Below are 25,925 nucleotides of genomic sequence, written 5' to 3' on the forward strand. Positions count from 1 at the left end.
AACCACAAAGACGTTGTCCGCATGATAGTCTGATGGACCATTGAATGAAATGTACTTACGACAGGGTAGGGGCTTAAAAAGAAGTGCACAAAGATTGAATAGGGGCACGGATATGGATGCAGCGGTGATGGTCAGATGGAGACGATGTATAGATATACAGAGGTCACAGGCAGAGATGGAGATATAGCGTTTTTTTGTCTCCTATTGTCAACATTACAAATCATTCAGTTAATAACATATATTCAGGTTGACATAATTTGTCTGAATGAAGATCTAATACAGAATAAATTAAACACTGTATTGCTTTTGAGGAAGTTAAAGAACCTCAAAACTATGGGGGCGTGTTTTAGGAAGAGTTATAGACTTTCTGGGGTACATAGTAAATGGTGTAGGGTTGGATATAATGTATGTAGTGAGAAGTGAGACGGGGATAAGAGAGGGGAACTGATGTAAAGGGCGGGAAATGAAGTGATGAAAATCAAATGTATGCACTATATCTGTCTTTTTCTGTTTTTGTGTACAGGTTGCCTGCTATAGACAGGAGAGAGATGTTCTAGTGAATGGAGACAGACGATGGATAACCCAATTGCACTATGCTTTTCAAGATGATAATTATCTTGTAAGTCTGTTTATGATTTAGCAGGAGGCTTTTGTAAAACAGATTGGAGCAGATGGTAGAGCTGGGGGGACTGGGCACATTGCTTTCAGATGGAGATCTGGATAGGGTAAGCAGGTACTCGACTCGTAGGATAATCAAAACAGAAAGATCGATCCACCAGACCGCAAAGATTTAGGAAAACACTGGATTGGGTCATAATGCTACAAAAACATAGGTTGTAGTAATCTGTTCTGCTGCCTTTAAAGAATGATAGTTGTTAAGAACTCTGGTATCTCGAATACCAGTTCTTCCAGACACTCCCGAATCGCCTAAGGACTTTGTGATTATAGCCCTGTTTGCCTGGAGTGTTGAGTCGACCGTTACTGAAATCTTAGCGAGCAGAGAGGAGGAATACCGCAATACAGCAATCGCATACCCAAACATAAGTTGGAACTAGATGAAGGGTACAGCAGGAATGTTTTATTCAGGCCAAATGGCTTGCTTTTATGCAGGTCAAGGTTACATGACACACGCCCATGGAAACTCCCACAACACGCCCACATAAAATCCGAGTCACCATGACTCGGCAAAAATACAGTAAACATGAAAATAGGCAATAATAGCATAACTATGTCTGGACTCCCACACATGTTATATGACTGGGTAGCTGGGTTTTAGAGCACCCAATCTGGCAAAATAGCACTCTGATCCCATGTACCCAGCGAAAACGCCACCGAGGTAAAGGTTCGACCGACCGCGCACGAGGCGGATGCCCACAATAGTTCCATAAGTTCGGTGGTCGCGGTCGATCTGTCCGAAAGGCACCAAAATGACCCAAAAAGGTGAACTCGCTTTAAGTCTCGGTAGTAGCGTTGGTCCACTTGGGTACTAGGAGCAGCCACACCAAATAGCGGTCTCCAGGCAAATTGGGAAAAGGGAGAAGATGCACGCAGAGGAGTCCCTGGGGAATTGCGCGGTCGAGTGTCCGGCCTATAGCACCAGACACTCGACGACCATGTCTGTATTCTGGGGACAAGATGGTCGCCACTTTCTCTAACACGTGGCGAGCCAGTGTCCGAATGGCGGCCATATAGCAGGGCCCTTGTGGAAATCGGTTCACTGATAAAATAAATAAGCCAGGAGAGTGAAAAGGTGTTCGATACTAAGGTCCCCCGAATGCAATTCATAAATGAACACCCCAAATATGTAGTTTCATCACAATACTTAATTTAACAGGTGTCCCATCCATGGAGCTAATATCATGGAGAACCTACAGTCTACGGAACCTACAGTCTTGCATTTTCTCCAGTAGGGTAAAACAGGCCAAACAAAAGCAATAGTCTATTATCAATAGGTTAATACAGTACTGATATTTATAATGACTTGTTACACCCTCTAATTCTCTGTCTCTCCTCAGTACCTCCTGATGGATTACTACATTGGAGGTGACCTTCTTTCCCTGCTCAGTAAATTCCCAGATGGGCTCCCTCCCCACATGGCAATCTTCTACATAGCTGAGATGATCATGGCTGTCAATTCTGTTCATTCTCTGGGTTATATACACAGGTGAGAAGGTCTTTAACTGGTGGAGGTGTTCATATACAGAGAAAAGATTATTGGTGTTAAGTATGCTGTTTCTCTAGTTAATCTGCCATGTTGCATATCATTTTCTCTTCTTTTCCCTCTGCCATCAGAGATATAAAGCCAGATAACATGCTACTAAATATTTCTGGTCACATTCTTCTGGGAGATTTTGGTTCCTGTCTGAAGCTGCGAGAGGATGGCACGGTATGTTCTATCCACATATGTCTCTTCTCCACTTTTTCTTGTCCAGTCTCGTTTTTGACTTCTCCCCATCCTAAAGGTCTCTTGCTCAGTTGCTGTGGGGACCCCAGACTACCTTTCCCCAGAGATTCTTCTTGCTGTTGAAGACCATACGTTGTCCTATGGTGTTGAATGTGACTGGTGGTCGCTTGGGGCCTGCACCTTCGAGATGTTCTTTGGTCACCCACCTTTCTATGCAGATTCTGTTGTGGAAACATATGGCAAGATTATTCACTATAAAGTAAGGGTGATACATACAACAGGTACCTGATAGTCTGAAGAAATCTGTTGATCACAGATAAAACTCAAACATATTTTCCATCAGTGATATAGAAAAGGCTGGAGATCCATTCACTCTCTCTTTTTAGGAGCACTTTACATTCCCCCCATTGGCCACTGAGGTACCACAAGAAGCTTTAAATTTCATCTCATCCCTCATCTGTCAGCGTGACACACGTCTGGGCAGGGGAGGACTTCAAGAATTTCAAAATCACCCTCTCTTTGCTGGGCTTGACTGGGAGGGACTTCAAGACAGTTCACCGCCCTATATCCCTGAATCAGATGGTGCCACAGATACTTCGAATTTCGATGTGGTGGAAGACCACCTGACAGAGATGATTAGTGGTGGAGGAGTAAGTACCCTAATGTCCACTTCTGTTTGCCATTTCACCAAGGATACCCATTCTCCAAAGAGTGTGATTGAAATGATAGCTTATTACATTCTGAAACTGTCTTGGTTTTCTGATTCCAGGAGACCCTCTCTGATGTTGAAGTTACTTCACCTCTTGGAGTCAACCTTCCTTTTGTTGGTTACTCTTATACCTACAGGTTAGTGGAGCTCATATTTATTAACTTATTCAAAATGTTTTGACATTGGTTGGAAAAAAATTTTTGTGGCAGATACATTACATGCACCAGTTCTGTTCTTTGCACGAGTTATAGTACAAGGAACTCACTCTCTCCCATCATTGTATTCATTACTTTATTCCCACTCCCAATGTGACTGTAAAAGGTCTATTACAATGTGTGCATTCTTGAGTAGAACCAATACCTGCTATTGGCTTGAAGATTAGTTTCATTCATGGTTTTGTTTTGTTTTACATTTTTTATCAGTGAAAGTACTGTATCCCACGTTATGTCATTGGTACATGAATATCAGCATTTCCTAAACAATTTCAGTCTATTTAGGTTCTAACCACCCTGGAGAAGTTTCGCTATAAAATCTACTATGTCGGTGTGGAAAAAGTTTTAGTTTTGGGGGTTCAGATTTTCAGGAAATCTGAAGTCTCATTAATTGCTGCCATGCATAGTGCATCTTTAGCACATATCACATTTCTGACTCAGCTTTAATTTAAAGTTTCCAACTTTTAGCTAAGCACCTACTTATAAGCGCAGCACAGATTCTAGAAAGTCTGTACATTTAGTCACTCATTGTCTTGATTACGGAGGTCTATCCAGGGATCAAGGTCTAGATGTACATGGATACATCTCCCTTGCTTCTGAGATATATCCTCCCAAAGAGGTTTAATTCATGGGAATTCCCACCATGAATGTAAACAGGTACCTCCTCCTTGTACCTTCTCAAGCAAACTGGATGCATTCCTGGTTAATCAGAGACATTCTGTGATGTTGGAGTTACCATTTGTCCATTACATTGTAGAAATTCTCCTTCATCAGTTTGCTTATGATGATGTGCATTGTATCATCTGTTTATTCCTCCTGATCACAGAATGATTTAGAGAGTCACACCGGCTGGCCTGAGATATATAGTTTATCTGAACATTTTTATTTGCAAGATTAATAAAATAAAAATGTATCGTAATGGCTTCTAGTCACTTACACAAGCAGTTCTTTTTAATTATGTTTTTCTTTCAAGTGAAGAGATGTCACAAGTGACTCTATTGCATATTCAAAAGCCTTTCACGTTCGGTTGAATGAGAAATTAGTAAGCATTCAGGCATGTGGTATCATGCACACCGTTTGAGGAACAGTAGTGGCTGAGAGTTTGTGACTCTCGTCTGGTTTAAGATGACATCACTTGCACGAGTTTAGAGTAAGGGTACTGGCTGTGTAAGAGAAGCATCCAAAGGTTGAAGGACATGTGTTCTCTGTCTACATGTCAAGTTGAAAGTGATATGTATCCTAATCACATTTTGTGAATGTGAACCCGGGTGTTTTACTTAAAAGGGTTAAAAAAATGGGATCCACTTAACAAAGACCAACATGAATTCCATGTGAAGAGGGAGCTTGTTTCTAATCTTAATCTTGATTCTCTTAACAATATGCCATTAAGGGTCATTTATGGCAGACTCTGATTATTGTTTTTTTTAGAGACGATGATAGAGGGAATGTTTGGGGAATCAGGAAGAACGAGTATGAGTGTAAAAAGAGGCCAACACAAGATACCCAAAATATGAGCCATGGAGACAGCCTGGTGAGGAGATATTCATCCACTTTAATAATGATCACATCTGTTGCTTGGGTTCCAAAGGTGACACACATCACACCAAATACATTCTCTGGCACGGCGATCCATTTAGCTGCTTGGGCTCAGAATTTGCTCAGCAACTCATGCTTCGACTGGAAACCTAGCTCAGTGATTTAATTCAACTTTAAAAATATATGTAAATTTAGAATGCTACATTAGAATCTTTGCAGTATCCAAGGGCTTTTCAATCGCAAGGATGAAGGCAAATATCTGATATGTCCGAAATTCAGGACATACTTGAAAGCGAGAGAAATGTATCCTGTGAGAAATGTATCCTTCCTGGTAAAATATTTTATAAATAATATATACGGTAATTATAATATAGTGTGCCGCTTGCCCTCAGTGGAGATACACTAAGAGGAGATGCGGACACGTTTTTGGTAGTCCCCTGACTTTCTTACTATACTTTTAATAGTTATCTTAAAATTCTAGATCCTGTAATAACATGAGGGCGACCTTTATGGTGACTGTTACCAAATGATAATTAGACAACTAGATGAAATAGGGTCACTGATCCACATCTGATAGTTTCTATATATTATAAATGGCATGTCCTGAGCTGAATCCTCATAATAAATCCTAAGCATAATTCCATTTAGAGACAGAGATTTTCTTGTTTTTAACATCTATATTGTCATGTGCCTAAAGGGCCAGAATCTCGACTCAACGCTACTCACTGACCTGCGAAATGCTCTCCAGAATGAAATAGAGACTCGAGAGACCCTTAATACAGAGATCAACCTCCTAAAAACAGCCAATCAAAGCTTGGCGCGGTGAGCAACCTCCATGGCTGCCTTCTTCCTTCCCCTAAATCTGTATGAAAAGCATTCATCTGCATCTGAGTTATGTACTCGTTTGTTCTCCTGTTCTTCTGTCTGCCTGTCTTGTCAACTACACGGATAAAGTTAGCAAACTTTATATTCCACTCATCTACCTGTCTGTCCAACTCTTTGGCTGTCTGTCTTACCATTCACATTTCTTGAGGTGGCCATGTATAATGTGAGTTGTGTATGTCTGTCCCCCCACCACCACAGGCGCCTGTATGAAGCTGACCAGTTAAACGCTGAGCTTCAACGCAAGATTAACATGATGGAGGAACAAATGAGGGAGAGACCTAGCATAGTGGAAGAAGAGAGAGGTGAGTGAGACCATCCAATGACTTGTCATCACCAGCTCACTAGCACCGCGACACTGCTATACCAGCGATGGGAGCACTTCTCCCACTGTCTGTCTGTCATTGCTTCTCTCTGTCACCTTTTTCTCTCCATATCTCTATACTTCGTTATATTGCTCCATCTCTTTCTCTCACTAACACTCTCTGCCTCTCGCTAACACTCTGTCTCTCTCATATCTCTCGTTCACCTTCTTTCAGACGTTCATTTTTCACCTCGAAGACATGAAATCTGCAATCAGAAATATGAAACTATCTCTAGGACTAGACAAGTGAGATATGTCTAGTGATGGGCTTGGGTGGTGGGGTGAAGACAGGTAAACTTGCCCGGTACCAGAGAGATTCTGGGATAAGGGGTGGTGACTCGTAGCGCAGCCAGTGGGTGTTAGAGCTTCTAGATTTTTGAAGTGTGATTGCGGCTGACAGTGGTTTTGAAGATCCAGATGGAGGGACTAGAAGGTTGCGCATCGGGAGAGAGTTGATGGGGTCACCTAAGACATATTTTAGGAATTGCAGAAGGGAGAATGAGTTTGACACCTTTAGGGCTGACTCCAAACCTTTTTCTGTCTCCTCTCTCAGCTAGATAGCTGTATACCTTCCTATTGTCACCCTTTAGTGACACCAGTACACCGTCACATGCTGCTGTTCTCACGGGTATGTCACCTGCATGTCACCAACTGTGTCACTATGTGTTGGGAGGGATAGTCTCCCAGGGACCCTGCGTGTTTGTAAGGCACCCATAATCAACCAGGAAAGTTTTCCCTCAACCCCTAAACGCTATTCAGATGCTATGCTTTAGAGATAAACTCCCAGGGTCCATATGTACCTTCTGGATTTGGCACAACCTACCTCTTCCCTTCTGGGTTTATTCTACTTGGCATAGGAATTAAGAACAAGGACCTAATGTTTTGCTATTTAGGTAGCAATGTTTGGGAAATAAAATGAGTTGGTCCATGACAAATTGTGAGATTTATTGTTTCCCTGAGTGATGGTGAGTCACCCTGCAGAGATGCCGAATGACACCTCTGGATCCCTGAATGTTCATAAGAAATCCTTTGGGAAAGAAGTATAGATCCCCCAACTCATTTCTCTATTAGACACCCCAGTCAAGGGAGGGACGGGTTCCCTGGGTCCCCTGTATGTTTTTATAGTAACCCTACTGATTCCCAAGTCCCTACTGTCTGTTTGTCGTGTTAGGAGAGTTTCCTCCATATGTAAACATGTTTTCCTCTCTCCTACAGATTCCTAAGCCCCACACATCCTGGGTGGGCTATCTCCTGCTCTGTTCCATCAACGGGTCTCACTGTGTGCCTCGACCTCTATGTTCGTTGTAGGGGACACGACACCGATGCATTTCAGTGTGCTCTGTGTATTGTGATAGCAGATACTCCTCCGCAGGGTGATTTGTGTCCGTATATAGTGTTGAGATTAGATTTCAGTTCTGTATATAGCACCCTAACAAAAATAAGTCACTTAAAAGCACTTTTACTTAACAACCGTAACTAATACAACATGTTTTCCAGCTTAATAAGAGTGCAGTCCACAGCACAGGTTTACTTTCTGTGTCTTCAAAATGAGGTGAGAACAGAAAGGAAGAACACGTTTCAGCAACCTGACACTCCATTGTTTAAAATAAAAACTCTCATCACCTCCAGCTAGCCACAGGCTGATGAGAGTTGTAGTGCAACAGGTTGATACACATACAATTCTAATCACTTTTTTCATGCACCGTGTCTAGTATCTGGGGCTACGTGAGGTCGTTGAGTACCCTGCGAAATACAAACTCCATTACTAATATCGCAGCCCAGCCTCAGGATGTCTACAATTTGCACTGAATTCACTAACACAAAATATAACGAAAATGACATCAATTTCTTGGTCAGAGAAGTGGACAGGCATTTTAATCCGAGAGAATTGTATTCCTATACGCACTGAGTGCCCACAATGTTCTATAAGCTATTACAACATTAACGCTGCCTATGTATACAGTTGTGTATGGTGTGGAATTAATGTTTGGTGTGGATAAGGATAGTGTGGGGTGCATTCATTTATTTGTGTTTGAAGGCTGGACAGCGGGAGCCTCTATAGACGACGTATTGCGATGAGCGATATGATGCCTGAATCCCATTGGAATTGGACAAAAGTTGACGGCCCAGCTCTGCCTTTTGTCATTTTCGGATTTTACCATAAACCCCTACTTTATATAGTAGTACCTTTTGGATTGTGTTGGAATTTCAGTGAGATCATGATCATCATCACGCGTATTTCCCAAAGATTATATCTGTATAACATAATAAGAAGTGACAAAGCCACTTAAGACTGTCTGATATTTTCTGGGCATGTTCAGAACTAGCAGTAGCACTAGATGGGCATAAGCCATCGTCTTAAAAACATCTTCCCTAACCTGTGAGCAGTCATGGGGTTGGCTCTTTGAAATCAGTATATTTATGACGTGTTCCATTTTGGTACGACAAACCAGACAGAAATATCTATGTTACACTGGACAACTCAGTTGGGCAAGTCAAATCAATCTGGTTGCCAGTAGCAACTGCCTCCGGGGCAGAATTAATAAGATGATGGTAGATTCCCTGCATGACATCATATTGTGTGACCAGCTAGTTAGAGGTTTCTTCCAAGGCAGATGGAATTCTACAGGTATAACAATGACTGTATCAGCCACTACTATTACAGTTACAACAGAACATGTGTGTTCACGTTGGTTCAATCTAAATGTTCACCTATACAGTATTTCCTGTGAATTTATCTAGACAAGGGGGAATAAATATATATATTTGTTATGGGTGACCGGCATATTGTGGACGTAAATCCCGAATATTACATACAGTATATACACAGGCACAAATGGGACAGTTTGCTGTGAGTGACTCTGGCTGGAAGATTGTAGTAAGTTGTATAGGTAGAGATATTGCTGTAAGTGGGGGGATGGAAGAAGATTATAAATGGGGGATAGTGAGATTGCTAAAAGCGATGTGGGCAGACAGATTGTTCTAAATCGCGGGACTGGGAACTTGCTACAAGGATTGGACGGGGGGTAGATGTGACTTGGTGTAAGTGCGGTATAAGAGACTTACTGTATGGGACTTGGATCAGACACGTGATAGAGGCAGGGAGACAGAATGCTTGCAAGCAGTGTATGGAGGGGATGGGAGGCAGTAGTTTGGAGAGAAACAAATACAATCTATTTCTCTCCCATGAAAATATTTCAGTATGAAACAACTTAGAATTAGCAGAGGGGATTATATTAATGGAGATGCAGTTACCTTCACAAATATAAACCTCAAGCACTTTGCATTCACGTTTCGATACGTTTGTGTGTGTGTGTGTGTGTGTGTGTGTTTGTGACTAAATAGTTTACAATGAGTAATTTATACACAGACATAGGTGTCAAATAATGTGTGGATATATCTATGTTTTATAGGTGTTCTAAATATCTATATAAATGTATATATATATATATAAATATATATAGATATATATAGATATAATAATATATTGTAATATATTTTGTTTTTTGTTTTAGTCCTTTTGAGATCTGTATGTATATATGAGCATATTGTATATATGACTGTATATATTTTAAAAGAAATGGAGATTTGTGAGTAAAATAAATATCTACTATATAAATCTGTGTTTTGTTTTTTGAAATCTCATTTGTTAGCCGTGTGTGCTGCACTAGAGAATACTGATGGTGTTGCATTAGGTAATGTTTGTTAGCCCTGGCATCCACACTGGAGCCCTTCCTGTGCCAGCGATACACTTTTGAGATGTGGGAATCTTGCAGGATGGTTAGGTTCTGTAAGGGCATAGCCATAGCGAGAGTCTGGAGCTCAAGCCTTTGGTTGGGGTAGTCCCATTGTATACTGGCAAGTCTCATACTAAGTATTCACTAATATTGACCAGATCCTGTTCAAAGGCTCCTATAGCACTGGGTACACAGCCACATGGGTATTGGTGATGCATGGATAAGGATTTAGTTGAATTGTTTTTTAATTCTCAGCTGTGCTCATTATCTGTGGTGGCTGGTAAAATTCAAAGATGGTGGGAAGCTAGATTGTCACACTGGAACGGGGCTCCGCACCCTCACTGCCTATTGAACCCCATGTACTCTTCCATGATCCGATTCTGTTCAACAATGGAAAAAATGTTTGGAAATAACAACCAATTTCAATAAGTCCAACCCTCCCTGTCCCATCACCATGCTGGTACCCGGATATAGCCAATGGGTAACACTCTATCTTCACATGATTATTTCATCAGCCTATTAGCAACATCTCAGTTGGAAGCCATTTTGAGTTGTGACGGAGGAATCTATTAGTGAAGCAGATATGCCTTGTAGCTGAATAAAAAGGGTCGGACTCCATGTTTCAGAATCCCAGTGATATTCAGAGACAGTTACTGACAGGAAGTGATAACACAGCATCGAATGTTAGAGTTGGAACAGCTGGACAGTTACCTGTTGACTGTAACTGCATTAAACAGTGACCTTAGGTGAACAAACAAAATTCAGGGAACAATCTGAAAAAACAGCAACCATTCAGTGAATAAACCCCTAATTGTTCTCCTCTGTGATAAACCTGTCCACACAGACACCCCTGAGAACATGAAAAGGCAGTCAATGCCAGCAGAGTCGCTTACAGATACAAGAATAACTTTATTTAAAAATATTTTTTTTATAACACAGTGGTGTGTATTTTAATCATCATCCTCCTCTTCTTCCTCTTCACCTTCCCCTTCTTCTTCCTCTATTTCCTCAGCAGCGGCCGCAGCCTCCTCCTGTGCTGCCTTCAGAGCTTGCTCCTCCTCTACCGTAGGGTCTGCAGTTTCACTTATCTCTGGCCCGCTGGGATATTCTGCCTGGGGTATGGGTGGGGCGGGAGGGCTGTACCCCTCCGGACTGTATTTTGTCCCCCAGCCAATGTAGATATTCTCAAACTTCCTGTAGGAGAGGAAGACCAACGGTTAAAATGGTATATGTATGTGAAAATAGGACCAAGATAAGTAAGTACAGACCAGTTGGTTGTTGAATAATTTTTCATGAACTCTAAATACGCAACATGGCAGCAGCCATCACCATTTACAGAGAGATCAACTATCATTTAATAATAATAATATTGACTACACAACTATAATTTAATAATAATAATAACTACACAGGGGGGGCATCTCCAATCCGAAATAGATCCAATAAGTAATCCCTAATACACTGGACACATTTATATAGGAACACCATTTTTTCCTATTTCATTCCTGTAATGAAAATGTATGACCCACTGTTCAATAGTCTGATAAGGTGGTTCTTTACGCTGCCTTTAGATGTGCATGAGCCTTACATCTGCATTGTTTCACATAATCCAGGTTTGGACCTGCAAGTCTCCTTAGGTAATTGAATGGTCTATACTTCAACAAGCAGCGGAACATGTACTGAAAATGGGTGGTTTGTGGTTTGTTTTCAAGCAAAAATTCTGATTGGTTGTGAAGGAATGAGAATGTGACTAATATCTTACTTGGCACTGGCAATGGTGTAAGCTCCAGGCCACAAATTGGAACGGAGGACTGCAAGAGCATATTGAGGAATGAGGTGAGAGGAGATCGATACCGTCCACGGAGCGGTGTGACCAATTTCTACAAACAGAATACAAAAAGAAATGACAAATTACAAAATCTGAGCGTTTTAGCAGAAACCTCTGAAAATGCAGAATATTAAAATAGGATGAGTGTTATGAGCACGTGGAGAACATGAATCATCACACGTGAGGTTTTAGAAGAAAGGTCACATGTCCCATTAGATAATGTAGACACCTGGCTTACAATGGGTCTGCATTTCACTATTTGTGATGGCAGTTCCTGAAGCTTTGCTACATATCACCAACGCATTTAGCTGCAGCGTTCAGGAAACACAGGGTCAGGTATGAGCTAGATCTGTTAGTACCTGCATCCTCAGACAATGGCGTGAGCAGAGGAGGACCCACTTCAGGCATTGCCTCCTCCTCATCTTCCTTTTCTTCCTCTTCTCCCTCCTCTTCCTCCTCCTGCTCTTCCGATTTTGCAGATGTGTTCACCCAGACACACCGGCCCTAACAAATAAGACAATATGACAGTCCGTCTTCACCAATACCTGGGGACTCAATGGCACAATCCAAATTGACATTTGTAATATATCAGAGATCGCATAGCATTGTTAGCTTGGCGCAGCATATAACCTACAGCCAACCTCGCTATAATCCAGATAATCCTTTATTATTAGTACTCGGTAAGGTGGAAATAATTGGCCTTCATTTAACACCACAGAAAGGCAACATAGGGACATTGACTTTCTAAGGCAGGGGTTCTCAACCCAGTCCTCAAGGACCCCCTACCAGTCCAGGATTTAGGGATTACCCTGCTGTGTGTAATGTGTTTTTTTCTAAGGTGACAATGAAAGTTCAAACAATTTCCACCTAACCAGAGTGCTGTGAATTACTGCTTATCTATCCAGGGAGGCACAATCTCAGAGATTAAAGATACATGGCAGTGTAATCTTATCATCATGGGTTCACAAGAGGGCAAGGACTGAGAGTTTTCTCCTGACACAGTTATAAAGGCAGAAGGCATGCAGGATGACAAGGTCCTATGTCTGATGCAAAAAACTAAATGGGGAGTAGATTCTCTTTGTAGGGTCTATAGTGTGAGCCAAGTGCACAAAAAATAAAGTGCACACAGTGACAGTGAACATAATTTAGTGCCCAATTGTCTGCAGAAATCACAAGCTTTGAGAGTGCCTGTTCCTGTTCACCTGTTCCTTGTTCCAAATCTTTCCTTTTCATTTTCCTAATGGGCCACTTTGTTCAATTGAGTTTCATTTTCTCCCTCCATCACAGTCCCCACCTCATACAAAGCTCTCCTTTATATTCCACACCCTATATTATTTTATACTCATTATTGCAGGTCAACCGACCCTTTCCTAGAACCAGCTCCATTTCATTTCCTCAATCCCCACTCCAGCCATTGTGGCTAGCCAGGTTGGATGATCATTCACAATGAAGGCCACATGGATAGAATCCTGGTACACAGCTACAATCCTACAGTATATCTGCAGTAAATCCCTACAGCCTATCACTGCTACAGCCAATCCATACAGCCCATCAGTATAGAAACATAGAATGTGACGGCAGATAAGAACCATTCGGCCCATCTAGTCTGCCCAATTTTCTAAATACTTTTAATTAGTCCCTGGCCTTATCTTATAGCTAGGAGAGCCTCATGCCTATCCCACGCATGCTTAAACTCCCTCACTGTGTTAATCTCTACCACTTAAGCTGAAAGGCTATTCCATGTGTCCACTACCCTCTCAGTAAAGTAATACTTCTTGATATTATTTTTAAATCTTTGCCTCTCTAATTTAAGACTATGTCCTCTTGTTGTGGTAGTTTTCCTTCTTTTAAATAAAGTCTCCTCCTTTACTGTGTTGATTCCCTTTATATATTTAAATATTTCTATCATATCCCCCCTGTCTCGTCTTTCCTCCAAGCTATGCATGTTAAGATCTTTTAACCTTTCCTGGTAAGTTTTATCCTGCAATCCATGAACCAGTTTAGTAGCCTTTCTCTGAACTCTCTCTAAAGTATCAATATCCTTCTGGAGATACGGTCTCCAGTACTGCGTACAATACTCCAAGTGAGGTCTCACCAGTGTTCTGTACAATGGCATGAGCACTTCCCTCTTTCTACTGCTAATACCTCTCCCTATACAACCAAGCATTCTGCTAGCATTTCATCCTGCTGCTCTATTACATTGTCTGCCTACCTAAGTCATCAGAAATAATCACCCCTAAATCCCTTTCCTCAGATGTTGAGGTTAGTAGGGTATCCAATCATTAAAGCCAATCAATGTTACAGGCAATCCCTACAGCCAATCCCGACAGCCAATAATTGCTACAGCTAATCCCTACAGCTAATCTACATTCATTCCCTATTATTATTATTATTATTATTATTAGCGCCTACTGATTCCGCAGCGATTTACAATATTACAGTCTAGCAGTGTTACACTCAATCCGTACAGCCTATCTACAGCCAATCCCTATAGTCTATCAGTATTTGCTGTCAATCTCTACTGCCGATCAGTGTTACAGCCAATCCCTACAGCCTATCAGTGTTACTGTCAATCCCTACAACCTAGCAGTGCTACTGTCAATCCCTACAGCCTACCAGTGCTACTGTCAATCCCTACAACCTATCAGTGTTACTGTCAATCCCTACAACCTATCAGTGTTACTGTCAATCCCTACAACCTATCAGTGTTACTGTCAATCCCTACAACCTATCAGTGTTACACTCAATCCGTACAGCCTATCAGTGTTACACTCAATCCGTACAGCCTATCAGTGTTACTGTCAATCCCTACAACCTATCAGTACAGTTAACCTCTACAGACTATCAGTGTTACAGTCAATCCCTACAACCTATCAGTGTTACAACCAATCCCTACAACCTATCAGTGTTACACTCAATCCGTACAGCCTATCAGTGTCACTGTCAATCCCTACAACCTATCAGTGTTACAACCAATTCCTACAACCTATCAGTGTTACAACCAATTCCTACAACCTATCAGTACAGTTAACCTCTACAGACTATCAGTGTTACAGTCAATCCCTACAACCTATCAGTGTTACAACCAATTCCTACAACCTATCAGTGTTACACTCAATCCGTACAGCCTATCAGTGTCACTGTCAATCCCTACAACCTATCAGTGTTACAACCAATTCCTACAACCTATCAGTACAGTTAACCTCTACAGACTATCAGTGTTACAGTCAATCCCTACAACCTATCAGTGTTACAACCAATTCCTACAACCTATCAGTGTTACAACCAATTCCTACAGCCTATCAGTGTTACTGTCAATCCGTACAGCCTATCAGTGTTACTGTCAATCCGTACAGCCTATCAGTATTACTGTCAATCCCTACAACCTATCAGTACAGTTAAACTCTACAGCCTATCAGTGTTACAGCCAATCCCTATAACCTATCACAACAGTTAAACCCTACAGCCAATCCTTACAGCCTATCAGTGTTTTTCTGTAAGTGTCTCTGTATTTTTTCCACCATGTGAGGATGTGTGGATTGTTTTTTTCTGTATAATTTCCTATTGAGTTTCAGCATATATCTATATTGCTGCGTATGCTATAAAACCAGAAAAATAAATGTTCAATACAATCTATCAGTTTACTTTAAAAAATAAATAAAAAAATAAAATCTAGATGGCATTTTCGTGCAACTTGATGTCTTCAGAATACAGCTCAGAATGTGGGATTAATTGCATTTAAATGTTTAATAATTATAGTATTTTACAAAGTTATACTACGATTTAAATGTTTAATAATTATAGTATTTTACAAAGATATACTACGATTTAAATGTTTAATAATTATAGTATTTTACAAAGATATACTACGATTTAAATGTTTAATAATTATAGTATTTTACAAAGATATACTACGATTTAAATGTTTAATAATTATAGTATTTTACAAAGATATACTACGATTTAAATGTTTAATAATTATAGTATTTTACAAAGATATACTACGATTTAAATGTTTAATAATTATAGTATTTTACAAAGATATACTACGATTTAAATGTTTAATAATTATAGTATTTTACAAAGATATACTACGATTTAAATGTTTAATAATTATAGTATTTTACAAAGATATACTACGATTTAAATGTTTAATAATTGTAGTATTTTACAAAGTTATACTACGATTTAAATGTTTAATAATTATAGTATTTTACAAAGATATACTACGATTTAAATGTTTAATAATTATAGTATTTTACAAAGATATACTACGATTTAAATGTTTAATAATTATAGTATTTTACAAAGATATACTACGATTTAAATGTTTAATAATTATAGTATTTTACAAAGATATACTACGATTTAAATGTTTAATAATTATAGTATTTTACAAAGATATACTACGATTTAAATGTTTAATAATTATAGTATTTTACAAAGATATACTACGATTTAAATGTATAATAATTATAGTATTTTACAAAGATATACTACGATTTAAATGTTTAATAATTATAGTATTTTACAAAGATATACTACGATTTAAATGTTTAATAATTATAGTATTTTACAAAGATATACTACGATTTAAATGTTTAATAATTATAGTATTTTACAAAGATATACTACGATTTAAATGTTTAATAATTATAGTATTCTACAAAGTTATACTACGATTTAAATGTTTAATAATTATAGTATTTTACAAAGATATACTACGATTTAAATGTTTAATAATTATAGTATTTTACAAAGTTATACTACGATTTAAATGTTTAATAATTATAGTATTTTACAAAGATATACTACGATTTAAATGTTTAATAATTATAGTATTTTACAAAGATATACTACGATTTAAATGTATACTCATTATAGTATTTTACAAAGATATACTACGATTTACATGTTTAATAATTATAGTATTTTACAAAGTTATACTACGATTTAAATTTTAATAATTATAGTATTTTACAAAGATATACTACGATTTAAATGTTTAATAATTAAAGTATTTTACAAAGATATACTACGATTTAAATGTTTATTAATTATAGTATTTTACAAAGTTATACTACGATTTAAATGTTTAATAATTATAGTATTCTACAAAGATATACTACGATTTAAATGTTTAATAATTATAGTATTTTACAAAGATATACTACGATTTAAATGTTTAATAATTATAGTATTTTACAAAGATATACTACGATTTAAATGTTTAAGAATTATAGTATTTTACAAAGATATACTACGATTTAAATGTTTAAGAATTATAGTATTTTACAAAGATATACTACGATTTAAATGTTTAATAATTATAGTATTTTACAAAGTTATACTACGATTTAAATGTTTAATAATTATAGTATTCTACAAAGATATGCTACGATTTAAATGTTTAAGAATTATAGTATTTTACAAAGATATACTACGATTTAAATGTTTAATAATTATAGTATTTTACAAAGATATGCTACAATTTCCTCTCATGTTCAAGCATGTCTTGGAGTCTAGACATACTTCAAAATAAGTGCCAAAGTCACCCGGATTTACCCACATGGAAAGTTAACAACTCAATACAGAGGGTAAAAGTTAAACGTATTTTAATCTTTATTTGCGTTAGACAGATAATTACACACTAAACGTCAAACCAAATAAAATTGTGATGCAAAAAGTGCAAGTGACAGAAAGAAAGTAACTTAAAAAGGAGGAATATATGGCTCTTCACGTTTGAAATCTTCATGTTTAGTGTGTAATTATCTGTCTAATGCAAATAAAGATTAAAATACTTGTAACTTTTACCCTCTGTATTGAGTTGTTAACTTTCCGTGTGGGAAGTTGATATCCGGGTGACTTTGGCACTTAGGTCCTCACTCTCAATACACCTGCTTTAGGAACTCACTTTCTCTGAATGATTTATCTGGGTTATGCCCACTTTACCCACTTAGTCCCCTTTTGACTTCTAGGTCAGGTTGTCCTGTCCCTTTAGTCTCTTTTGATTTTTGTTTATACTTTAAAATGACCCAACTTGATCGTACTCGCTTGGATAAGATGACCTATCTGGAAATAAAGCCCATGAACTTGTTTAAGGAACAAAATGTTCTACAGGAAGCTAACTGAGCTATCTGCAAGCCCTCAGTATATACATTTTTTACTTTTTTCAACATGGAACTCTTTCTTTTAAAGAGTAGCAGACTTCTCACCTGTGGCAGGATGTGCTGAACGTGATGTGCCCAGTTAGACAGATTGTCTGCAAGTTCAGACACCGGTACTCCCTCAAATTCTGGATTCTCCTCACATGTGTCCTTCGCACCACTCTCTTCCTCTTCCTCACCTTCTTCCTCTGAAAACTGGTAGTAACCCAAGGGGCTGACATGAGTACCAGCAGAGATTCGGGCAATCTGGGCTCGCAATAGGTTGGCTTCTGTTCCTAGGAATGGGGGGTATGTGACAACAGGGGCATCAAGAATTCCAGTGAAGAGACGCTTGATCTGATGAAGAACGAAAGATAGGCGAATTAATCTTCTGTTAGATATACATTTAGTATAGAACGTAACAAAACTTAGTATAGAACCTAACAAAGCGAAGGAACTTTGATGTACTGGTGGCCTGACCATTTTATAACCATAAAATGAGAATGCAACACCACACCATGAGATGGTTGTTGCTATATTTAGTTTTATAGGTCTAAAATGTGTTCTGTATTGATGTACTGATAGGCCCTGAATCCCCCATATATTTTGGATGATGATAGATAGACATATAACACCTAGGTGTACACCTAAAGGGTTTGATAACGTGTATTTTGAAGTAGCCATTAAACATTTTTAGTTTTACAGACTAAAGATAAAGGTATTCATACCTTACGAGCAGCAATGATTTGAGCTGGTGTAACTGGGGGTAATCGGACCCATTCTGCTCCTGCCTCAGAACAAACAAAGTATATGTATTTATTTGCCCCCGTTCCATACTCCTCTCGGGGTATCTCTGGTGGAGGGTGGTAGGTGGATTTGGGGGGCAGATCCTCTGCTTCTTCTGCATCTTCTTCCTCTTCTTCTTCCTCTAAGACCTTGTCTTCTTCCTCTCCTCCTTCCACTGCTTCTTCATCCTCCCCCTCCCGGAACTGTACTTCCGCCACCAAGTAACTGCCATGGGTACCCAGGATCTTGCCCCAGAAGCGACAGCGTTCAAGAGGATGAGCATCTACGAGGCGTTTCAGAGCAACTGATATCCGTACGGTCTCATCTCTCCCTAAATTTAACCCTCCTTGCTGAACAAGGTGAGCAAGTTCGAGGAGATTTGGAAGGGGTGATTCCATCTACAAAATGGCAGACAATAAGAATGAGACACAGGAATTTAGTAGGACATAGTGCCTCCACCCAACACAAAGCACATCCAACAAAACGTCTTTCTATTTTTTAAGCAAGTAGAATAAATCCAAAAAATGTTTGTAAGCGTATTCACGTATGTCTGATTGCATTATATTTTTACACACTAAGTATATATTAATATTGCAAGAATAATTAATAATAATCTAATTTAAATATATGAAATTATTAAATGTATTGATTTCCTCATCTGTCTGAGCTGGCAGTCCTCTTCAAAGGTATTTTACTACAGATTTTAAAAACAACATACACCTCACAATTTCAATCAACCTTCCACTCCCTACAATACCTCTCGCTATGCCATTTTCTTATATGTTTTTTTAAGTTCTCACCATTTCTCCTTCCTCGTTCTCCTCCCCTTCCCCAGAACCACCAGTAAATAATGCACGTTGAATTTCGGCCTTGCTGTAAGACTGTAGTTCCTCCCTTGGTGTGCGAAGAGCATCGGGCCCGCGATTCAACCTGGCCCATTGCAGCTCTGAGCTTAACTCTGCCAGTGACTCCAGTGCATTTGGGGGGCGCTCTGATAATATCCGAGAGAGCAGGGCAGAAAGATGCTCATATCTGTAAAAATACCACCAGGGAACAAGAGAATATTAATAACTAGTCTGCAACGTTGTCTCATTACTAGGGCCAGCTCAACATTATATCTTACCAGCCTATTGACTAGACTCAAGAAGATAATATTATGCCTGAACTACCTTTTAAACTGAGATGCAGGATTCTGATGCTGTTTTGTTTCTGGAGAGCAAGTGGGAATGAGTGGTGCCTGACATTTACACAGAGTGCGAGGAATTTAAATTTAAACAATGTAAAGCGATTCACACAGAAAGTCACTTTTTAAATAACCTCTAACAGGCTATTCACTACATTTCGATTTCAGAGAATTAAGTAATTATGGCAGAATTAAAATGACATGCCCATCCTGTATAGTATTTACCCATCCTGTATATTATATACCCGCCCTGTATATTATATACCCGCCCTGTATATTATACAACCATCCTGTATATTACATGCCCATTCTGTATAGTATATAACCACTTTTTATATTATATATACCCACCCTGTGTATTATATACCTGCACTGTATATTACATGCCGATCATGAATAGTATTTACCCACCCAGGATAATATATACCCACTCCATGTATTACATACCCACCCTGCATATTACATACACACCCTGTGTATTATATACCCACCCCATGTATTATATACCCACCCGTGTATTATATACTTACCCTGTATATTATATACCCACCAACCATGTGTATTATATACCCACCCTGTATATTATATAGCCCCTGTATATTATATACCCACCATGTATATTATATAGCCCCTGTGTATTATATCCACCCTGTATATTATATACCCCCCTGTATATTATATAGCCCCTGTGTATTATATACCCACCCTGTATATTATATAGTGCCTGTATAATATACACCCTGTATATTTTTTTTGTCAATCTGATTTTTATTAAGGCATATAGTATGGGGTACAAAAGAGAAGACGGAGGAAACGTTTAAGCGAGTTACATTCTAGGGTTGGTACAACAATACACATAGTACATTTCCAGGTTTTCAATGCCTAATTTTTCTTTTTTTTTGTTTATGTAACGTAGCTGGTATCGTTTATCTAAAACATAGTAGAACCAAGAACAATGCCTGTCTAGTTAGGCTGTCCAGGGAGAATCAGTGTACAATTCAATTTCGTCCTGAAGCTCTAAAGTGTTCAACAATTGGTAAATTACAGTGTTGTTATAGAGTGAGCATAAGCGAGTGGCGGCTGCATTGCCTCAGGTTATTATACATTCTAAGCGAACATGTCAGCTAGACAGGCAAATGGGTATGTCAAAATGATAGTTACAGGGTTAAACTAAAGGTTATAACATGTCATAGCTCGACAATTTAACACTACACAAGATGGGAGAACTAAAGCAAAAGGACTAACACTGTTTAAACTGCAGGATCTGACAGTAAATGAGTATACTTGTTAGCAATGGCAATAATAGTGTCTCAAGTCCTATTGTGTATCCAGGGTGGTAGGTGGGCAGCTGGTACGTGTAAGTCCTCACCCGGAGCTGCTGGTGTTCAACCTACGCCCGTGCTCTGGATCTCGTTGAGGCCGTTGTGGGGCGGTAGAAGGCAGGGGTAGAGATCAGCGTCCCTCCAGCCCCAGGCTCTGCAGAGAGCGCGCATCTTGGCTCCACGGATTCGGTAGCTCGTACTGGAGTCCGGATCCTTCCCATGTCGGGGATTGCAGGAGCTCCTGGTGTTTCTACGCCGCCTGCGGCGTCGGAACCTCCGCTTATGTGGATGATGCCGGGAATGTGCATCCCTGTGGGCTCTCAACCCAGGCGGGCCAGTGTATGCTGGTTCTTGCTTTGACGTGGTAGTTGCACCCTGAGGGGGCCTTCTCGCTCCCCGCTTCTCCCCGCTCCACTCAGTACTCCTGCCCAGGAACGGCCCAGCCAGAGTATCTCGTTGCGTTTGTGCTGTAACGGGCACCTGCCGGGCTGAGAGGTCCTCTGTACTGTTGGTAGGTGAACGGTTTTGTGTGGGCAGGGGAGAGCCTCTTAGTCTCAGCTCCAGACGGAGCCAAAAGGCTGCGAAGATGGCGTCGATACTGTCGTGTGTAGCGCGTGGCTGCGCTTCTGCAGGAGGCCCATGTGAGTGCTCCGCCATGCCAGGAGTAGTGAGTTGTGGTCGTCGCTTTAGAGCAGGCGGGCGACCTCCTGGGACCGGGATAACCCCCTCCGGTCCATAGGGGGGGGGACAAGGGCCCATAATCAGTCTTCCAGCTTTGTCGGGCAGTGGGAGAGCGGCCGCCTCTCCCGTGGCTGCCTTGCTTGTAGGCCTCATGGTGCGGTCGGGGGGTTCTCGCTGGTGGGTCAGCATGAGTGGTACCGTTGGATGCCCCTTAGTGTCACCAATTGCTTGATAGCCTTATATGTCGAGTATAGGTAATTATGGAGCAGTTATGCCGCAATATTTGCCTCCATGAGCAGGAGCTGCTCTGCTTAGCGTCTGCTCAGTTCGGCGGTCAGGCCCCGCCCCCCTACACCCTGTATATTATATCCCCTTCATATCATATACCCCCCACATATTATATCCCCACTTTGTATATTATATAGCCCCTGTATATTATATGCCCACCCTGTATATTATATAGTCTCTGTGTATTATATACCCACCCTATATATTATATAGCCCCTGTATATTATATACCCACCATGTATATTATATAGCCCCTGTGTATTATATCCACCCTGTATATTATATACCCCCCTGTATATTATATAGCCCCTGTGTATTATATACCCACCCTGTATATTATATAGTGCCTGTATAATATACACCCTGTATATTATATCCCCTTCATATTATATACCCCCCACATATTATATCCCCACTTTGTATATTATATAGCCCCTGTATATTATATGCCCACCCTGTATATTATATAGTCTCTGTATAATATACACCCTGTATATTATATACCCCCCACATATTATATCCCCACTTTGTATATTATATACCCCCTGTATATTATATATCCCCCACATATTATATACCCCCTGTGTATTATATACCCACCATGTATATTATATCCCCCCTGTGTATTACATACCCACCCTGTATATTATATCCCTCCTTCATATTATATACCTCCCCACATATTATATACCCACCCTGTATATTATATCCCCCACATATTATACCCCCCTGTATATTATATACCCTCACATATTATACCCCCTGTATATTATATACCCCCACATTTTATACCCCCTGTATATTATATACCCACCCTGTATAGTATATCCCCCTGTGTATTATATAACCACCCTGTTTAGTATATCCCCCGTGTGTTATATACCCACCCTGTATATTATATACCCAATCTGTATATTATATCCCACCCTGTATATTATATACCCCTCACATATTATATACCCACCCTGTATATTATATACCCCCCTCACATATTATATACCCACCCTGTATATTATATATCCCCCTGTGTATTATATACCCAATCTGTATATTATATCCCCCTGTGTATTATATACCCAATCTGTATATTATATCCCCCCACATATTATACCCCTGTGTATATTATATACCCACCCTGTATATTATATATCCCCCCTCACATATTATATACCCACCCTGTATAGTATATCCCCCCTGTGTATTACATACCCACCCTGTATATTATATCCCTCCTTCATATTATATCCCTCCCCACATATTATATACCCACCCTGTATATTATATCCCCCACATATTATACCCCCCTGTATATTATATACCCTCACATATTATACCCCCTGTATATTATATACCCCCACATTTTATACCCCCTGTATATTATATACCCACCCTGTATAGTATATCCCCCTGTGTATTATATAACCACCCTGTTTAGTATATCCCCCTGTGTATTATATACCCACCCTGTATATTATATACCCACCCTGTATATTATATACCCAATCTGTATATTATATCCCACCCTGTATATTATATACCCCTCACATATTATATACCCACCCTGTATATTATATACCCCCCTCACATATTATATACCCACCCTGTATATTATATATCCCCCCTGTGTATTATATACCCAATCTGTATATTATATCCCCCTGTGTATTATATACCCAATCTGTATATTATATCCCCCCACATATTATACCCCTGTGTATATTATATACCCCCCTGTATATTATATATCCCCCTCACATATTATATACCCACCCTGTATAGTATATCCCCCCTGTGTATTATATACCCATCCTGTATATTATATCCCCCTGTGTATTATATACCCAATCTGTATATTATATCCCACCCTGTATATTATATACCCCCTCACATATTATATACCCCCCGCACATATTATATACCCACTCTGTATATTATATACCCCCACATATTATACCCCCTGTATATTATATACCCCCACATATTATACCCCCACATATTATACCCCCTGTATATTATATACCCGCCCTCACATATTATATACCCACCCTTTATAGTATATCCCTCCTTCATATTATATACCTCCCCACATATTATATACCCACCCTGTATATTATATCCCCCACATATTATACCCCCTGTATATTATATACCCCACATATTATACCCCCTGTATATTATATACCCCCACATTTTATATCCCCTGTATATTATATCCCCCCAATATATTAAATCCCCCTAACCCCCAGCTTACACCCCCTTACTCACAGGCTGAGCCCTGATTTGTCTGCCTGCAGTAGGTAAGCCTTAGCATTGCGGATCTGCAGCTCTCTGGGATCCAGGGACACGGGCTCCGGCTCCTCCGACATCTTCCTCAGGTCTCGGCTCTGTATGGCCCGTTACCCCGGCAACCGCTATCAGACCTGGTTGCTAAGAGATGAGCAACGCTTTGCACCACGTGATATCTCCCTGCCGCGCAAGGCACGCCGGAAGTTGTAGTTCTGATCAGTCAATGGAGGGAAGGCTCCATAAACCTGCTGAGTGCTTCTCAGAGTTTACACCTGGTGATATAGGTTTAATGAAACCAGGATTTATACCTGGCATGGCTGGCTAACCTCCAGTACTGACACACACTGCATGTCCACAGAGCCGGGGAGGCAATTTAACCAAAATATCGCCCATCCTCCAGCCTTGGTACTCATGCATTGAGGAGGGTGACATGCCCAGGGCGCCCACGTCTGGGTGACATGCCCAGGGCGCCCACGTCTGGGTGACATGCCCAGGGCGCCCATGCCTGGGTGACATGCCCAGGGTGACCACGTCTGAGTGACATGCCCAGGGCGACCACGTCTGGGTGACATGCCCAGGGTGACCACGTCTGAGTGACATGCCCAGGGCGACCACGTCTGGGTGACACGAACAGGGCGCCCAAGTCTGGGTGACATGCCCAGGGCGCCCACATCTGGGTGACATGCCCAGGGTGACCACGTCTGAGTGACATGCCCAGGGCGACCACGTCTGGGTGACACGTCCAGGACGCCCAAGTCTGGGTGACATGCCCAGGGTGACCACGTCTGAGTGACATGCCCAGGGCGACCACATCTGGGTGACATGCCCAGGGCGCCCACGTCTGGGTGACACGCCCAGGGCGACCACGTCTGGGTGACACGCCCAGGGTGACCACGTCTAAGTGACATGCCCAGGGCGACCACATCTGGGTGACATGCCCAGGGCGACCACATCTGGGTGACATGCCCAGGGCGCCCACGTCTGGGTGACATGCCCAGGGTGACCACGTCTGAGTGACATGCCCAGGGCGACCATGTCTGGGTGACACGCCCAGGGTGACCACGTCTGGGTGACATGCCCAGGGCACCCATGTCTGTAATATGGAGCATACATGGACTGACCCGTTTAATCCCCTCACAGGGGATTTCTAATTGTAGATGTAAACCAAAATAGCCAACATTTCCAAGTCATCTGCTTCAAATGCTCTGAATATTTGACAAATCACATTCTGTCCAATAACTGGATCTGCGATTTGCATATTCACTAAAGGAAAATCCAGTTAAAATGCATCTCATTTGGTATCACCCAGTGACTGATTTCTATTTAGAACTATAGGATTCTCATATAGTAAACATTGGATTATTACTTGGTTTTACTCTGAACAGATCTAGTTGAAGGGAAATTGGTCAAACCTACAAAATTTGCAGAGTAAGCAACAAAGCTTAACTCATGAAATAAAATCCCCAGCCCCCTTCTCAACCAGGAACCACCCAGAGCTATTGTCTCTTAAACTCCTTAATTTTATAGCTGGTGACGAGATCCGTCCCGAGATGAATACCTG

General features: G+C 40.4%; 2 protein-coding genes across 9 annotated transcripts in view; one reads left to right on the forward strand and one right to left on the reverse strand.

Annotated features, from left to right (window-relative positions):
* Window positions 1–8,682, forward strand: part of DMPK (DM1 protein kinase) — a 33,475-nt gene extending 24,793 nt beyond the window's left edge. For 2 of the 8 annotated variants that reach the window (XM_063431721.1, XM_063431724.1), the window contains 12 exons: window positions 524–619; window positions 2,016–2,164; window positions 2,293–2,386; window positions 2,463–2,663; window positions 2,791–3,054; window positions 3,174–3,250; window positions 4,754–4,856; window positions 5,559–5,683; window positions 5,945–6,048; window positions 6,283–6,353; window positions 6,661–6,735; window positions 7,323–8,682. In XM_063431721.1, coding sequence (XP_063287791.1) covers window positions 524–619; window positions 2,016–2,164; window positions 2,293–2,386; window positions 2,463–2,663; window positions 2,791–3,054; window positions 3,174–3,250; window positions 4,754–4,856; window positions 5,559–5,683; window positions 5,945–6,048; window positions 6,283–6,353; window positions 6,661–6,735; window positions 7,323–7,415 — 1,452 coding nt within the window. In that variant the 3' untranslated portion in view covers window positions 7,416–8,682. Of the gene's footprint in view, window positions 1–523; window positions 620–2,015; window positions 2,165–2,292; window positions 2,387–2,462; window positions 2,664–2,790; window positions 3,055–3,173; window positions 3,251–4,753; window positions 4,857–5,558; window positions 5,684–5,944; window positions 6,049–6,282; window positions 6,399–6,660; window positions 6,736–7,322 lie in introns of all 8 variants that reach the window. The other 6 variants (XR_010085292.1, XM_063431725.1, XR_010085293.1 and 3 more) reach the window with 6 other exon arrangements.
* A 2,047-nt stretch (window positions 8,683–10,729) lies between these two features.
* RSPH6A (radial spoke head 6 homolog A) lies at window positions 10,730–24,475 on the reverse strand. The gene is made up of 7 exons (XM_063433316.1): window positions 24,344–24,475; window positions 19,405–19,636; window positions 18,547–19,002; window positions 17,888–18,175; window positions 12,032–12,176; window positions 11,607–11,724; window positions 10,730–11,038 (listed from the first exon to the last, which is right to left on the reverse strand). Exons 1-7 carry the CDS (start codon window positions 24,442–24,444, stop codon window positions 10,795–10,797), a joined length of 1,584 nt encoding a protein of 527 aa, XP_063289386.1. The 5' UTR covers window positions 24,445–24,475; the 3' UTR covers window positions 10,730–10,794.
* Window positions 24,476–25,925: the final 1,450 nt, after the last annotated feature.

The sequence above is a fragment of the Pelobates fuscus genome, chromosome 9 (assembly GCF_036172605.1).
Source record: "Pelobates fuscus isolate aPelFus1 chromosome 9, aPelFus1.pri, whole genome shotgun sequence".
Taxonomy (NCBI): Eukaryota; Metazoa; Chordata; class Amphibia; order Anura; family Pelobatidae; genus Pelobates; species Pelobates fuscus.